At 46.0% G+C, this 17,097-nt stretch overlaps 1 protein-coding gene across 2 annotated transcripts in view; it reads right to left on the reverse strand.

Moving 5' to 3' along the window:
* pdia5 (protein disulfide isomerase family A, member 5) overlaps positions 1–17,097 on the reverse strand; it is a 108,820-nt gene that overhangs the window by 44,768 nt on the left and 46,955 nt on the right. For both annotated transcript variants that reach the window (XM_067987073.1, XM_067987072.1), the window contains exons 11-14: positions 16,391–16,527; positions 11,446–11,516; positions 11,079–11,242; positions 7,223–7,353 (exon numbers count right to left, since the gene is read on the reverse strand). In XM_067987073.1, the coding sequence (XP_067843174.1) occupies positions 7,223–7,353; positions 11,079–11,242; positions 11,446–11,516; positions 16,391–16,527 (503 nt within the window). The remainder of the gene's footprint in view (positions 1–7,222; positions 7,354–11,078; positions 11,243–11,445; positions 11,517–16,390; positions 16,528–17,097) is intronic.

Below are 17,097 nucleotides of genomic sequence, written 5' to 3' on the forward strand. Positions count from 1 at the left end.
CCCCCAGCCAGGGGAAAAACATCCTCCCTGCATCCAGTCTGTCTAGCCCTGTCAGAATTTTATACGTTTCAATGAGATCCCCTCTCATTCTTCTAAACTCAAGTGAATACAGGCCAATCTCTCCTCATACAACAGTCCTGCAATCCCAGGAATCAGTCTGGTGAACCTTCGTTGCACTTCCTCTATGGCAAGTATATCCTTTCTTAGGTAAGGAGACCAAAACTGCACACAATACTCCAGGTGTGCTCTCACCAAGGCCCTGTATAACTGCAGTAAGGCATCCTGGGGTACGGTAGCATAGTGGTTATGTTACTGGACTAGTAATCCAGAGGCCTGGACTAATAATCCAGACTCGAGTTCAAATCCCGCCACGGCAGCTGGTGAATTTAAATTCAATTAATTAAATAAAATCTGGAATTAAAATACTAGTATCAGTAATGATGGCCATGAAACTACCGGATTGTCGTAAAAACCCATCTGGCTCACTAATGTCCTTCAGGGAAGGAAGCCTGCCGCCCTTACCCGGTCTGGCCTATATGTGACTCCAGACCCACAGCAATATGGTTGATTCTTAATTGCCCTCTGAAATGGCCTAGCAAGCCACTCGGTTATAAAATCTCGCTAAAAAAAAAAAATCACAAAAATAAAACTGGACGGACCACCTGGCATCAGACTACTAGGCACCGGACACGACAAAGGCAAACCAAGCCCAGTCGACCCTGCAAAGTTCTCCTCACTAACATCTGGGGACTTGTGCCAAAATTGGGAGAGCTGTCCCACAGACTAGTCAAGCAACAGCCTGACACAGCCATATTCACAGAATCATACCTTTCAGCCAACGTCCCAGACTTTTCCATCACTATCCCTGGGTATGTCCTGTCCCACCGGCAGGATAGACCCACCAGAGGTGGCAGTACAGTGATATACAGTCAGGAGGGAGTGGCCCTGGGAGTCCTCAACATTGACTCTGGACCCCATGAAATCTCATGGCATCAGGTCAAACATGGGCAATGAAACCTCCTGCTGATTACCACCTACCGCCCTCCCTCAGCTGACGAATCAGTCCTCCTCCATGTTCAGCACCACTTGGAGGAAGCACTGAGGGTATAGCAAGGGCACAGAATGCACTCTGGGTGGGGGACTTCAATGTCCATCACCAAGAGTGGCTCGGTAGCACCACTACTGACCGAGCTGGCTGAGTCCTGAAAGACATAGCTGCTAGACTGGGCCTGCGGCAGGTGGTGAGCGAACCAACACGAGGGAAAAACTTACTTGACCTCGTCCTCACCAATCTACCTGTCGTAAATGCATCTGTCCATGACAGTATTGGTAGGAGTGACCACCGCATCAGAACAGATCTAGCAGCTCAAAACTGGGCATCCATGAGGTGATGTGGGCCATCAGCAGCAACAGAATTGTATTCTAGCACAATCTGTAACCTCATGGCTCGGCATATTCCTCACTCTACCATTAACAACAAGCCAGGGGATCAACCCTGGTTCAATGAGGAGTGTAGAAGAGCATGCCAGGAGCAGCACCAGGCGTACCTAAAAATGAGGTGCCAACCTGGTGAAGCTACAACTCAGGACTACATGAATGCTAAACAGCGGAAGCAACATGCTATAGACAGAGCTAAGCGATTCCACAACCAACGGATCAGATCAAAGCTCTGCAGTCCTGCCACATCCAGTCGTGAATGGTGGTGGACAATTAAACAACTAACGGGAGGAGGAGGCTCCATCAACATCCCCATCCTCAATGATGGCGGAGTCCAGCACGTGAGTGCAAAAGACAAGGCTGAAGCGTTTGCAACCATCTTCAGTCAGAAGTGCCGAGTGGACGATCCATCTCTGCCTCCTCCCGATATCCCCGCCATCACAGAAGCCAGTCTTCAGCCAATTCGATTCACTCCACGTGATATCAAGAAACGGCTGAGTGCAATCGATACAGCAAAGGCTATGGGGCCCGACAACATCCCAGCTGTAGTGCTGAAGACTTGTGCTCCAGAACTAGCTGCGCGTCTAGCCAAGCTGTTCCAGTACAGCTACAACACTGGCATCTACCCGACAATGTGGAAAATTGCCCAGGTATGTCCTGTCCACAAAAAGCAGGGCAAATCCAACCCGGCCAATTACCACCCCATCAGTCTACTCTCAATCATCAGCAAAGTAATGGAAGGTGTCATCGACAGTGCTATCAAGCGGCACTTACTCACCAATAACCTGCTCACTGATGCTTAGTTTGGGTTCCGCCAGGACCATTCAGCTCCAGACCTCATTACAGCCTTGGTCCAAACATGGACATAAGAGCTGAATTCCAGAGGTGAGGTGAGAGTGACTGCCCTTGACATCAAGGCAGCATTTGACCGAGTGTGGTGCCAAGGAGCCCTAATAAAATTGAAGTCAATGGGAAAACTCTCCAGTGACTGGAGTCATACCTAGCACTAAGGAAGATGGTAGTGGTTGTTGAAGGTCAACATCTCAGCCGCAGGACATCCTCAGGGCAGTGTCCTAGGCCCAGCAGCTTTATCAATGACCTTCCCTCCATCATAAGGTCAGAAATGGGGATGTTCGCTGATGAATGTACAGTGTTCAGTTCCATTCGCAACCCCTTCGATAATGAAGCAGTACGTGCCTACATGCAGCAAGACCTGGACAACATCCAGGCTTGGGCTGATAAGTGGCAAGTAACATTCGCGCCAGACAAGTGCGAGGCAATGACCATCTCCAACAAATGTAAGGAATCTTACAACAGCAGGTTATAGTCCAACAGTTTTATTTGAAAATGTATTTTCAAATAAAACTGTTGGACTATAACCTGCTGTTGTAAGATTCCTTACATTTGTCCACCCCAGTCCATCACCGGCATCTCCACATCATCTCCAACAAGACAGAGTTTAACCACCTCCCCTTGACATTCAACGGCATTACCATTGTCGAATCCCCCACCATTAACATCCTGGGGGTCACCATTGACCAGAAACTTAATTGGACCAGGCACATAAATACTGTGGCTACAACAGCAAGTCAGAGGCTGGGTATTGTGCGGCGAGTGACTCACCTCCTGATTCCCCAAAGCCTTTCCACCATCTACAAGGCACAAGTCAGTAGTGTGATGGAATACTCTCCACTTGCCTGGGTGAGTGCAGCTCCAACAACACTCAAGAAGCTCGACACCATCCAAGACAAAGCAGCCCGCTTGATTGGCATCCCATCCACCATCCTAAACATTCACTCCCTTCATCACCGGCACACTGTGGCTGCAGTGTGTACCATCCACAGGATGCACTGCAGCAACTCACCAAGGCTTCTTCGACAGCACCTCCCAAACCCGCAACCTTTACCACCTAGAAGGACAAGGGCAGCAGGCACATGGGAACAACACCACCTGCGTGTTCCCCTCCAAGTCACACACCATCCCGGCTTGGAAATATAGCCGCTCCTTCATTGTCGCTCGGTCAAAATCCTGGAACTCCCTTCCTAACAGCACTGTGGGAGAACCTTCACCACACAGACTGCAGCGGTTCAAGAAGGTGGCTCACCACACCTGTACTCAAATCCTCTTGCAATGAAGGCCAACATACCATTTGTCTTCCTAACATCTCAACATTTGCACCAAGTTTTAAACCTTTCTGTTGGATTCCTATAGGTATCAGAGAGAAAATGCAACAAGGAACTGTGGAGAAATAGCCATATGAAAAGAGCGAAAAGTAATGAGCGAGTGAGAGGCAACTCTAAATACTATAAAATTTAAATGCCTCCAAAAGTAGATATTGCTGCTGTAATTGGGGAGACACTTCCAATACCTATGTTCCTGGATAAGGTGCTCAAAAATGCTTGTTGTTTGATAGGCAATGCCTCTCTCACCTAAAGCCTCTGACTGTTACGACTTTTCTTGTGTCTATTAATACAACTATGGTGCAATGATCTCTGCCTCAACTACTCCTGTGGGAAAGCATTCCTTGCTACATAAGAACGTAAGAAATAGGAGCAGGAGTAGGCCATATGGCCCCTCGAGCCTGCTCCGCCATTCAATAAGATCATGGCTGAACTTCTGCCGCAACTCCACTTTCCTGCCCTAACCCCCTGTTGTGCTGCAACAACTTTCTGCATAAAGTAATTTCACCTAACCTCTCTCCTCACTCTCGGCAAGAATTTTAAATTGAAGACCCATTGTCGTTGACTTGCTTTATCAAATCCCTATCATTAGTTCCCTGAACATCCCTATCTTGTTCCTCCTAAGCTTCAAACATGAATACAGAGGCTTCCTTGTCCGCAGAACTTCAGTGTGTTCTTCCCGAGAACTCAAGACTGTGGAAATTCTTACTTACCTTAGTCTTCCTTTCCTTTCAATCTACAGCCATTTACGATCCAATCTTGGGGCCGCCCAATCTTTACTTCCCAGTTTATCTTGTCTTTCAACCTTGGTTTCTCAATAAGATAATCCGGAATTACATTCTGTCTCTCGAGCATAGAGTCCACTTATGATTCTCTTGTACCATGGACTCTTCTCCCATGGTCTCCCCCCAACCAACATCTGTTAATCCCTTATCTCAATGAAAACTAAATTGTTTTCGAATCTGTCTCGCAATAACAAGCAATGTTATTAATATCTCCACAACCCTCAATCCCCCTTCTCGACAGATATCAATCCAGCTCCCCTTTAGGTGTTAATTGACCCCAAATGTTCTCTGGGAGACTGTTCCTCAGTGCAAAAAAAAGTGATACAAGCAGTACAACAGATGAATAAAGTCATCAAACTGATGGCCTATTGCATTCTGGCAAACCCTCTGAGAATATCTCACGGTATACTCAAGACATGTTTACGTATCAAGTTAATCTTAATTGTGGCTGGCTGAGGAGCTTTGCATGCCAAAAAAAAATCCATTGTTGTTTTTCTTCCTTCCTGTGACGCTAAGGCAGGAAAAAAATTTCATTCATATAGTGCCCTTCACGACCTCAGGACATCCCAAAGTGCTTCACAGCCAATTAAGTACTTTTTGAAGTGTAGTCACTGTCGTAACATGAAACGCGGCAGCCAATTTACACACAGCAAGCTCCCACGAACAGCAATGAAATAAACGACCAGGTCTAGTAACAAACAGAACACTCCAAAGTCAACGGCACTAGATGTACTTCTGCTTGCTTCCCCATTTTCCAGCTTCAAGGTCTATGACTGAGCCACGTTCCTGACCAAAGTTGGGTGCTGGCAGACCTGTAGAGGTGGAATGCAATTTGGGTGCAACTCTGCCTGTCCGGCACTCGGGCGGGAAGGGTGCCAGGAAAACGAACTGCATAAAATCCATGTTTCAACAGAGTCTCCCATTTGGGACTTCTGCCATCTCGACCAGGTCATATGGAGGAGTAAAAGAAAATTTGTTTGGTTGGGGAAAATGGGGCTTGAAATTCTTTTCAGCAGTTTGCCGAGCACATCTTCTCCCAAACCGGTTAACAAACAAACAAAAGCAGGGGATCGTATGGACAAGCCTGCATCCAATAACATTGGAGTACTGTGCTCCTGGAAACTAAATAACTATGAACGCAACTATAGCATTTAATCTTTTACTGTAAAGAAATGAAAGAAACATTCCTGTACACTTAAATATGCTCCAAATACTTTCCTTGGGTCATTCGAGGTTCATTATCACCATACAGAACATCTCGCCTTACAGTGGGAATAGATTCGCAGGAAACTACCATAGCATTAGTGGGGCGCATTCTCATCAGTGAGAGTCTACGTTATTGATTCAGCTGTGTTCCTCTTTTAAAAAGAAAATGTACACCACATATGTTTAAAACAGGATGCATGCATTCAACCAAGGATGGCTAAGGTCAAGAACTACTAATTTTAGTAATTGCACTGCCCCAAACTGAAACAGAATTAATAACAGCTGATCACAGCCAAAATTATTCTAGGACTTTGGTCCACATCCCTCAATCCCACTCCCCTTCAACTGTGCTGCCTCCATGTACAACTTAGGTGGAATTGTACGGAAATTACAGCACGGAGACAGGCCATTTGGCCCAACTGGTCTGTGCCGATGTTTATGCTCCACACGAGCCTCCTCCCTCCCTACTTCATCTAACCCCAGCCGCATATCCTTCTATTCCTTTCTCCCTCGTGTGCTTATCTAGCTTCCTCTTAAAGGCATCTATGCATCTTCTTCTGATTTGAGAGATGCACGGACAATACACTGAATCTATACGTCAGTCAACATTTTGGGACCGAGTCTTTTTGGTTCCCTTTCCTTCAAACTCCAGTTTTGCTTACATTCAAGGAAGATAATTAGGATTGAAAATGGACTGTGCTGTGCCTCAGAATGCAAAAGCACATAGTCTTGTGCCCAGGATCTCCCTGTTGTGACTTTAGCCAGCTCAACCATACCGAGACAGAGTGGTATTGAGTTATAGGAACATAGGAACAGGAGTAGGCCATTCAGCCCCTTGTGCCTGCTCCGCCATTTGATAAGATCATGGCTGATCTGTGATCTAGCTCCACATACCTGCCTTTGGCCCATATCCCTTAATACCTTTGGTTGCCAAAAAGCTATCTATCTCAGATTTAAATTTAGCAAGGAGTTTTGGTTCTTCTTCCACAAGGAGGAAAGAAAATCATCAGCCGGACCAGTAATTCTGCAGACTATTTACATACAACCTACAACCACTGGTTAAAAGGCTACATTGGGTGAAATCAGAAAAGGTCAAAGGAACAGGAGTAGGCCATTCAGCCCCTCGAGCCTGTTCCACCATTCAATTAGATCATGGCTGATCTGTATCTTAACTCCATCTACCCGCCTTGGTTCTGTAACCTTTAATACCCTCGCCTAACAAAAATCAATCGATCTCAGTTTTTAAATTTTCAATTGACCCTCAACAGCTTTTTGAGGGAGAGAGTTTCAGATTTCCACTACCATTTTGTGTGAAGACGTGCTTCATGACATCACCCTTGAACGGTGTAGTTCTAATTTTAAAGGTTATAACCCCTTGCTCTGGACTTCCGCACCAGAGGAAATAGTTTTTCATTAGCTACTCTATCAAATCCTTTAATCATCTTAAACCCCTCAATTAAGCCACCCCCTTAATTTTCTATACTTAAGGGAATACAAGCTTAGTCTACGCAACTGTGTTATTTCCAGCCCCATCTTTTCAGATGGGAAAAGGTGCCTGGTGACAGAGACTCAAAGTTTAACTATACATTTAAAATTATACAAACGCCGACTTACAAGGGGCATAGAACATGACCAAGGCGTGCTTCTTTTTCTTCAGGAACTCTTTAAAATTTTCAGCTCCAAGATGGGTAACACTGCTCTGTTGCTCTTCCCAGGATTGTTCAGGCGGCGGGGGAGCTTGCGGACTGGTAGGGGGGATAAAAATAAAAAAGGTTAAAAAAAAAACCCTGCATTCCAGCAGAACTGATTTTAAAATGCTTGTCCTCGCTTTGCAATGCCTTCACAATTTCAGTCCACCCTATCCAAGTGATCTCGTCCAGCTCCACATTCCACACAGTCCCTTCCAACACTGGGCTATTTCTACACCCCCTACTTCGACATGGGTGGCCACTGTTTAAGCCACCCCTTGCGTCTGGAATTTGCTCTCTAAATCCTTCCTTCTCGCTACCTCCTTCCCTGCTTTCAAAAGCTTTCTAAAAAGATCCTCATTTTCAATCTAGCTTTTAGTTCTACCCTCGGCTGCCTTCCTGTTTTTCCAGCTATTCCTCCTGTTTGCCGCCCGCACCTTTTTCCCGCTGCTCTGCGCAGTGTTTTTGAGACAATGGAAAGGGTCAAGGATGCTCCGGAAATGTAATCTGCTATTGTCCGTCCAATGGTGCTGAATATTACAGAGTGGGACTATTCTAATCAAATTATGACCCTCTGGAACATAGGAATAGGAGCAGGCCATTCAGCCCCTCGAGCCTGTGCCATTCAATTAGATCATAGTTGACCTGTATCTTAACTCATCTACCCACCTTGGTTCCATAATCATTAACACCCTTGCCTCACAAAAATCTATCAATCTCAGTTTTGAAATTTTCAATTGATCCTCAGCCTCAATGGCTTTTTGGGGGAAGAGAGTTCCAGATTTCCACTACCCTTTGTGTGAAGAAGTGCTTCCTGACATCACCCTGAATAGCCTAGCTTTAATTTTAAGGTTATGTCCCCTGGTTCTGGACCCCCCCCCCCCCCCCCATAGCCCTCTCTAACAGCCAGGCTATTTGTCTAAGGAACTGAAGTTATCTGTTTTTTTTCTGCAACGTGACAAAAGTGAGAATTAATGTTCCAATTTGGATTCACTATCACAGCTGCCAGTCAATGATGTACATTCTCGGTCCAACTACTTTGTTGGTGGGGTGGGGGGAGGGATAGAGGGAATAACTTAATTCTTATTCATGCTAGGTGCTTGAAAACAGAAAAGTCAATAGACTGGATCCCTCCACAAATGCACAATTACCGTCATCACCAATAGAGATCCAAGTAATGTTGAGATTAGCTCTCTGTGCAATTGGAGTTATTTCAACTCATTAATGGGTAATTGAGTAACCAAGACTTACAACATCATTGACTTTGCACAGGGTCCAAATACACCTCTCGTCATTTTTCTTAGAGATCACAGTGCCCAACCGCATACAGATCACGCGTCTGGTACACAAGGAGCAGGTCAAGTGAACAGCAGTCTGTTTCACGTGAACATGTCCAGCATGCATGGATCCAGATCACTTCACTCTTTCTTTGCATCAGCACCGACTACAAACATCTTGCTCTGTTTAATCCTGTTCGGTCCATGCGCCATTCTCATAGAATCTTACAGCGCAGAAAGAGGCCATTTGGCCCATTGTGCCTGTGCCAGCTCTTTGAAAGAGGTATCCAATTAGTCCTACGCCCCACCACTATTTACCCATAGCCCTCATTCTGTGAGAAGGCAGGCACTTCTGCTCCTAGGATTATGTTGACACTGCTGTACAGCTGATTTTACCAAAGTGTGCTCGTGTGGCCCAGGATAACCTCTCCTCCATTTTCCATCTTCCCCCTATAGGTGAACTTATCATAATTCAGCAGCCGAAGAGTCATAGGATGCCGGACATGAGAAGTGGGAGAACTGGCCATGCCTTCAGCTGTCTAGGCCCTAAGTTCTGGATTTCCCTCAGTAAACCTCTCCACCTTTCTCCTCCTTTAACACCCTCCGTTCCTCTTCTATTTAGCATTTGGTCACCTGCCCTAACGTCTCCTTCTTTGGCTCAATGTCAATTTTTGTCTCATTACGCTCCTTGGGATGTTTTACTACGTTAAAAGTTTTATATAAATGCAAGTTGTTGTTATTACACTGGTGCTTTTGGTGGGGGGGGGTGGGGGGGAAGAGAGATGGTCTCAGGCTGGTGCTCAAGTTTGTTTTGGGTCAGAGTAGAGGGAACTTCAAGCTGCAATCCTTCCAGTGATAAACACTTATACCTGCCAACTCAAGTTCCTCTTTAAATCGCTTTCATTGTATATTCAGTGACGGTTTCCATGAGTGTCAATTCGATAATATGATAAAAAGCTTCCTACATTTAGCACCAGAGGTAGAAAATGTCATGTGTAGGATTTGAATTTCCTGCCAGAAGTCAGCTGGGGGATTTTAATGAAACAGTTCTCAGAGCCAGCTGCAGCACTCGGTTATATTTTTAATAGATCAAAAAAAAAATCACTGAGGTTTCTGAACAGGATGAAACGACGTGATCGCCAAATACCAAGTGACTGAAATTTCCATACATTCTCTGCACTTGCCAAATGGATTAGGCAGGAACAAGACAGCGTCTCCTTCCTTTCCAGTTACACAATTTAATTAAAGGTTTATAGCACTGCGGATTCACTCCGTATCCTTTGTCATCAAAATGTCAAATTAAAAGTAATTAGTGGCTCCTGGTGAGCGACATCGCGTCTGACAGAGTCACTTATCTGCAGGCCGGCAATGAAGCAGTTCTGTTGTGTGATTTCATCACAATCAAAGAGCACATCGATATCAGCCTGTGAACTATCAAGGACAATAGGGAAACTTTATTCTGAAAACAGCGCAGAGCTAACTGGTGACAGACATGTTACTGGCCAGTGTATGGGGGGGGGTGGAAAAAACGGGGAGGGGAGGAGGGCAGTGCTCTCCTGGTTGACCTCCCACCTTGCACCCTCCGTAAACTTGAGCTCGTCCAAAACTCTGCTGCCAGTATGCTAACTCGCACCAAGTCACGTTCTCCCATCGCCTCTGTGCTCGCCGACCTACACCGACTCCAGGTGTGGCAGCGCCTCGATTTTAAAATTTGCATCCTTGTTTTTCAAATCCCTCCGTGGCCTCGCCCCTCTCTATCTCTGTAACCTCCTCCAACCATACAACTGTGATGTGGAGATGCCGGTGATGGACTGGGGTGGACAAATGTAAGGTATCTTACAACACCAGGTTATTGTTGGACTATAACCTGGTGTTGTAAGATTCCTTACATTCAACCATACAACTCTTCGAGATCTCTGCGCTCCTCCAATTCTGGCCTCTTGCGCATACCTGATTTTCACTGCTCCACCATCGGTGGCCGTGCCTTCAGCTGCCTAGGCCTTAAGCTCTGGAATTCCCTCCCTAAACCTCTCTGCCTCTCTCGCCTCAAAACCTACCTCTTTGACCAAGTTTTTGTTCACCTGGCCTAATATCTCCTTATGCGGCTCGGTGTCAAATTTTGTTTGATAATCGCTCCTGTGAAGTGCCTTGGGACGTTTTACTACGTTAAAGGCGCCGTATAAATGCAAGTTGTTGTTGATATATACAGCTCGGCAGATGAGATGCCCCTGCTCAGAGTGTTTTACCTGGGCACATCACCGGCATGGACACGATGGGCCAAATGGCCTCCTTCTGCGCCGTAACTTTCGATGATTCTTTGATCCCTGAGCAAATACAAGCGTAGTGCAGCTTTCCCACCCCCCAATCATTGCATCATCTTCTGTCCTACTCATTCCAACTTTTGTGGTGCCCTGCACCGCAAGCCTTAGCCTTTCATGTAGGTTTGTTAATAAAAGAAAAATACGATGTAGAAGTAATGCTGAATTTTGGTTATGAACAACGTACTTGTGGAGCCACTCGATGATCTTGTCCTTGGTCCGCAGATGTGGAAGCGTCCATTTCTCTTCTGTATTTTCGAAGTACTTGAGAGTTGGGAAGCCAGTGATTTGATACCTTTCTCCTAAGTTCTTGTGAGCTGTGACATCAACTGCTGCCAATACACCTGGGCTCTAGGATGACAATGCAAAACAGTAACTGGAGGTGGGAGGGGGGAAAAAGGGGGTGAAATTAAAAAGGTGCATTAAAATTTTGAAAGTGAGATAGAAGTAATGGGATCATTATTTCTCCTTTCTGGAGTGTACCAACCCCGTTACCATTAACTCTGGATAAACAGCAGCGGTCTTGGAAAAGACAAGCACAAACATTTCCTTACATCACTGTCATTGTTCAGCAACTCAGCGGCTTCTTCATAGTCTGGCTTCATCTTTTTACAATGACCACACCCTGCATTGGAAACAGAATCAAAATTAGATGCACTAACTGTATCCATCTTAAAAAGGCATAGCTGTGAAACCACAGCTCCGTGCAATGTTGCATTAGTTAACTATTGTGCCGTGCAAACTGGCCCAGGAGAGGCCCTCATCGACTCTCAGCAACGAGAAATTTAACAGGCCAACCTACCAAGGAGAAGAATGCATTGCCCCGAACTGGGCTCAGAGGCGGAATGTTCACGGAAAACAGATCAGGGCGAAATAGCAGAGATACGAGGACTGAGGCATATTCCAGGACTAATTATCTTGGACAACGAGGAAATATTTATATAGAATTTTCCTTCAGGAGATTAAATAGGTGGGGTAGAGTCTACAAAAGGTAGATAGTACTTGGGCTACTGAAGGAGATTAAATGGGTGGGGTAGAGATCACAATAAGGTAGATAGTACATGGGCTACTGAAGGAGATTATATGGGTGGGGTAGAGACCACAATAGGGTAGATAATACATGGGCTACTGAAGGAGATTAAATGGGTGGGGTAGAGTCCACAATAGGGTAGATAGTACATGGGCTACTGAAGGAGATTAAATGGGTGGGGTAGAGTCCGGGGTGAAGTACAGACATGGGTTGTGGAAGGAATGAGATTGATTGACAAAATTACTTTTTCCAGTCCAAAGTTCCCTCTGCCCAATTAAAAAAAGGTGAAAACAGCTACATATCTGAATGTTTTTCTTCGCTTTTACTATTAGTTATTTCCCCCCTCAAAACAAGCTCTCCCATAAAATTTTAAATATCCAAATCATTGTATTTTTGGTTCACGCCATTTGTCTTAAGAAAATAAAAAAAATACTTGCACCTATATAGGGTCTTTCACGACCTCAGGACATCCCAAAGCAGTTTACAGCCAATGAGATACTTTTTGAAATATAGTCACTATTGTAATGTAGGAAACGCGGCAGCCAATTTGTGCACATCAAGGGCGCACAAAAAGCAGTGTTACCTGTTTTAGCTATGTTGGTTGAGGGATAAATATTGGCCAGGATACCGGGGAGAACTCCCCTGCGCTTCAAATTTGCAAATCTAAATTGTTCATTCAATTTTTCAAAAATTAGAAATCTGTAGATAGTTTTCTAGATAGATTATGTCTCTGTCCCACAGAGACACAGACGGTGGGGACAGAGGCACAGACGGTGGGGACAGAGGCACAGACGGTGGGGACAGAGGCACAGACGGTGGGGACAGAGGCACAGACGGTGGGGACAGAGGCACAGACGGTGGGGACAGAGGCACAGACGGTGGGGACAGAGGCACAGACGGTGGGGACAGAGGCACAGACGGTGGGGACAGAGGCACAGACGGTGGGGACAGAGACACAGACGGTGGGGACAGAGACACAGACGGTGGGGACAGAGACACAGACGGTGGGGACAGAGACACAGACGGTGGGGACAGAGACACAGACGGTGGGGACAGAGACACAGACGGTGGGGACAGAGACACAGACGGTGGGGACAGAGACACAGACGGTGGGGACAGAGACACAGACGGTGGGGACAGAGACACAGACGGTGGGGACAGAGACACAGACGGTGGGGACAGAGACACAGACGGTGGGGACAGAGACACAGACGGTGGGGACAGAGACACAGACGGTGGGGACAGAGACACAGACGGTGGGGACAGAGACACAGACGGTGGGGACAGAGACACAGACGGTGGGGACAGAGACACAGACGGTGGGGACAGAGACACAGACGGTGGGGACAGAGACACAGACGGTGGGGACAGAGACACAGACGGTGGGGACAGAGACACAGACGGTGGGGACAGAGACACAGACGGTGGGGACAGAGACACAGACGGTGGGGACAGAGACACAGACGGTGGGGACAGAGACACAGACGGTGGGGACAGAGACACAGACGGTGGGGACAGAGACACAGACGGTGGGGACAGAGACACAGACGGTGGGGACAGAGACACAGACGGTGGGGACAGAGACACAGACGGTGGGGACAGAGACACAGACGGTGGGGACAGAGACACAGACGGTGGGGACAGAGACACAGACGGTGGGGACAGAGACACAGACGGTGGGGACAGAGACACAGACGGTGGGGACAGAGACACAGACGGTGGGGACAGAGACAGGATAACAGTGATGCACTGCTTCATGTCAGCTTTTCCAAACAAACCAAACAAAGTCAGCCACTAAAATGCTGTTAATTAACACAACACTCATTATTGACCCACTATAATTGACAGTGCATGAATTAAGGGCATTTGGTAGCTGAACAGCAACACAATTTTGGCTTAATCTCATTTCAGCAATAAGTAGCATCAAACCCGGCCAAGCCGACTCTACCTCTGCAATCAGATAGAACACGACAGCGTTAGTCCTCAGCTATTACTTCCATGTTTAATAACTTCCTGTCACTGTGACTATTACCAGCTGCTACCTCAGGCTGTCACAGCAGTGCGCACAGTCTTACTAACGCATACCTGTCAACCACTCGAACGCAGTCGAGAGAATCTGGATTTTAAAACTCTCTAGAGGACAGGACTTGAGTTACTTTTGTCTTATTTTAACAGACTGCTGCACCTCAGTGTTCCTAAAATATTGTATTCTTTCAACTAGTTGGCAAATTAGGAAAAAATCCATTATATATTGGTTTCATCGAATCATACAGCACAGAAGGCGGCCATTTGGCCCATCATGCCTGTGGCGGCTCTATGAAAGAGCTACCAATTAGTCCCACTCCCCTGCTCTTACCGCATAGCCCTGAAAATTTTTCCTTTTCAAGTATATATCCAGTTCCCTTTTTAAAGTTACTACTAAATCTGCTTCCACCACCCTTTCAGGCAGGGCATTCCAGATCTTAACAACTCGCTGAGTAAAAAAATTTCTCCTCATCTGGCTTTTTTGCCAATTATCTTAAATCTGTGTCCTCTGGTTACCAACCCTCCTTTCAGTGGAAACTGTTTCTCCTTATCTACTTTATCAAAACCCCTCATAATTTTGAGCACCTCTTGAATTTCCCCTTAACCTTCTTTGCTCTGAGAACAACCCCAGCTTCTCTACTCTCTCCATATAATTGAATTATGTTTAATAATTTATTCATGACACACCTTTTATATGCAACCAATTGTCTGCTTTTTTTTTAAAAAAAAAGACTCACTGCCTCACCTCCAATGAGCAAGGGTCTCCCCCAAGTTATTGTCATTTCTCTGTAGGTTAGCTATTGTGGCCATTATGTTTAACAGGTAAGAACAAAAGCATTGAGGGCTCCCTTGGTGTCTCAGTGACTTTATCCAGTGAGTAACTGAGCCAAACAGACCAGGAAGATGTACGGTTCGGGTACCAGATCTGTGCTGAGTTGGGCGATCGCAGCCAGGGTGGCATTAGGAGTTCTACAATTGGCTTCACTGCCCCTGGAACAGAAGGAGAAAATCAGCCATGGTCCCCAGAGCAGATCACTAACCAGCAATCCCTGCTGGAAGTGCACATGGGACGTGGGACGAACGCAAGACCGGGCTTCGCTGTGGGACCCCACCCACCCAACCAGGCAGCCAATCGGCCCGCAGACACATGAATAGTGTCGACTGGGGTGTGGCACTGGAGGGCTACTACTGTGGGGCCTTTCTACAACAAGCAGTCAATGAACAGAAGGGTATTCTGATATGTTTAGATGAAGAGCGGTGGGAGGAGGCTTGTGTGGAGCACAGGCCATTCGACACAGACCAGTTGGACCGAATGGCCTATTTCTGTGCTGTAAATTCTATGTAATGCCTTCCGGAAAGGAGAGGGGGGAAAATGCGTAAGAAAAATAAAAATTTAAACGCCCTGCAGTCTTAATAATTCTGGAATTATCTCAGGGAGGTCTAAAGCTTGTTATTTTCTTTCCAATTTCCGCTTTCATTACCACTCCGTACTTGCTTTCCGTTTTATAAAAGTCACTACCTGTAGCACAAACGGTCAGTGAAAATTGAAAATGACCTGCAGGGTGCAGCGCCCAAATACTTCTTTGGATTTTCACTGCCACAGTTGTGAGTGAGGAAACAGTTTTACGCAATGGGCCCACATCGACTATGCGCTGCTTCGACAATAGCCCAAAAACCACTCATTTCACTTGGCAACCCCAACGGCCAGAAGTTATTAAACATGGAAACAGCAGCCGGTGAGGGTTAACCCTGTTGTGCCCCATGTACTTATCGCCGAGGAAGAGTGGCTTGGCCAGGTTTGATGCCACTTGTTGCTGAAAAGCTGCCAAATCTCAGGGACGCATACAAACCAAGGTACATAAAGCATTAGTGGTAACAGTCACAGTGGTCTCCTGGAGCTTGTTTGATCCTTTATAGGGGTCGGAGAGGGAGTTCCCAGGAGTTTTTATTTCCTAAATTGGCCTAAAGATTTTTTCCGTCCTCCGGGAGATTGCATGATTAGGTTGGGGGTTGGGTTTAATGATCTGGGCAGAGGCCAGGAGGTGTTTTCCCGTCCTTTTTTTGGTACGTTCATAAATAAAACAGGACACTGTACAACCAAAAACCAGGTTCTTCCTTCCAGCTTTAAAAAGGAAATTTAAAAAAAAATTAAAATCAGCAATCACTTCAATACTTCCATTCTTTCTAGAACAGCCTCTGACAAAATTAACATTTAGGAATAGTAGAATCCTCGGTAACTATCAGCACTGAAACCCATTGTATTCCAGTTCGGGATGATCCCTCGTAATTCAATGTGAAAACTGATAATTCTGGCACAACAAGGAAGCTCCGGAGCGAACGTGCAATTAATAAATTGAGCGGCTAAGTGCTGAGTTTCCGTAACTCTTACAGGAGACGCGCATAGCAACGGATAAAAGTCTTCTTGAGCTCGGGCTGTAACTTACACGGGGCGTAAAACATAACAAGCACCGACGAATGTTCCTTCACGAACCCATCAAAGCTTTCATCGGTCAAATGGGCCACTGTGGACTCTTGCTCTGCCCACGGGACCTCTGGGGCCTTTGGCTGGGCAGCCTGTGGGCTGGTGGTAAAAGTAAACGCAACTGTATTATGCATCGAAATACTCGAGGTGGATTACTGCCCAAACCGTCCCTCGCTGACCCGATCTCGTTTGGCATTGTTTCCGCTCCCCCCGCCCCCTCCAAACTACAACACACATCTTTGACAAGCAGATTAAGAGCAATTCTCCTTAGTGGTTGAGTGCATGCAGCTTGACCCGATTAAATTTTACGTGGCCAAAAAAGATAAAGTTAAGTGCAAAACAAAGAATGTGGGTTATAAAAACATTTGTTATTAAGCAGTAAATTTTGTCTTATTGGCCCTTTAGTATATCGCTGGGGAGCCTCTTGATACATTATCCCTTAGATGCAGGGCCAGTGCAAAATACCTTGTCAATAAGCTATTAGTAAACATTTGATTGGATCAATTAAATAGGACATTAATGACAGTAAGGCAGTTAAACACTCGTACTATTAAAACATGCCCAATATAATTAGACTGACAGCAAGGTTTAAAGAGGCTTTGTAATCTTCAATGCAGTGAAGCATTTATGTTTCCAATGTACTGAAATAGCCTTTGAGAGGGGGAAAAA

This window comes from Heptranchias perlo, chromosome 7 (genome assembly GCF_035084215.1).
Source record: "Heptranchias perlo isolate sHepPer1 chromosome 7, sHepPer1.hap1, whole genome shotgun sequence".
NCBI lineage: Eukaryota > Metazoa > Chordata > Chondrichthyes > Hexanchiformes > Hexanchidae > Heptranchias > Heptranchias perlo.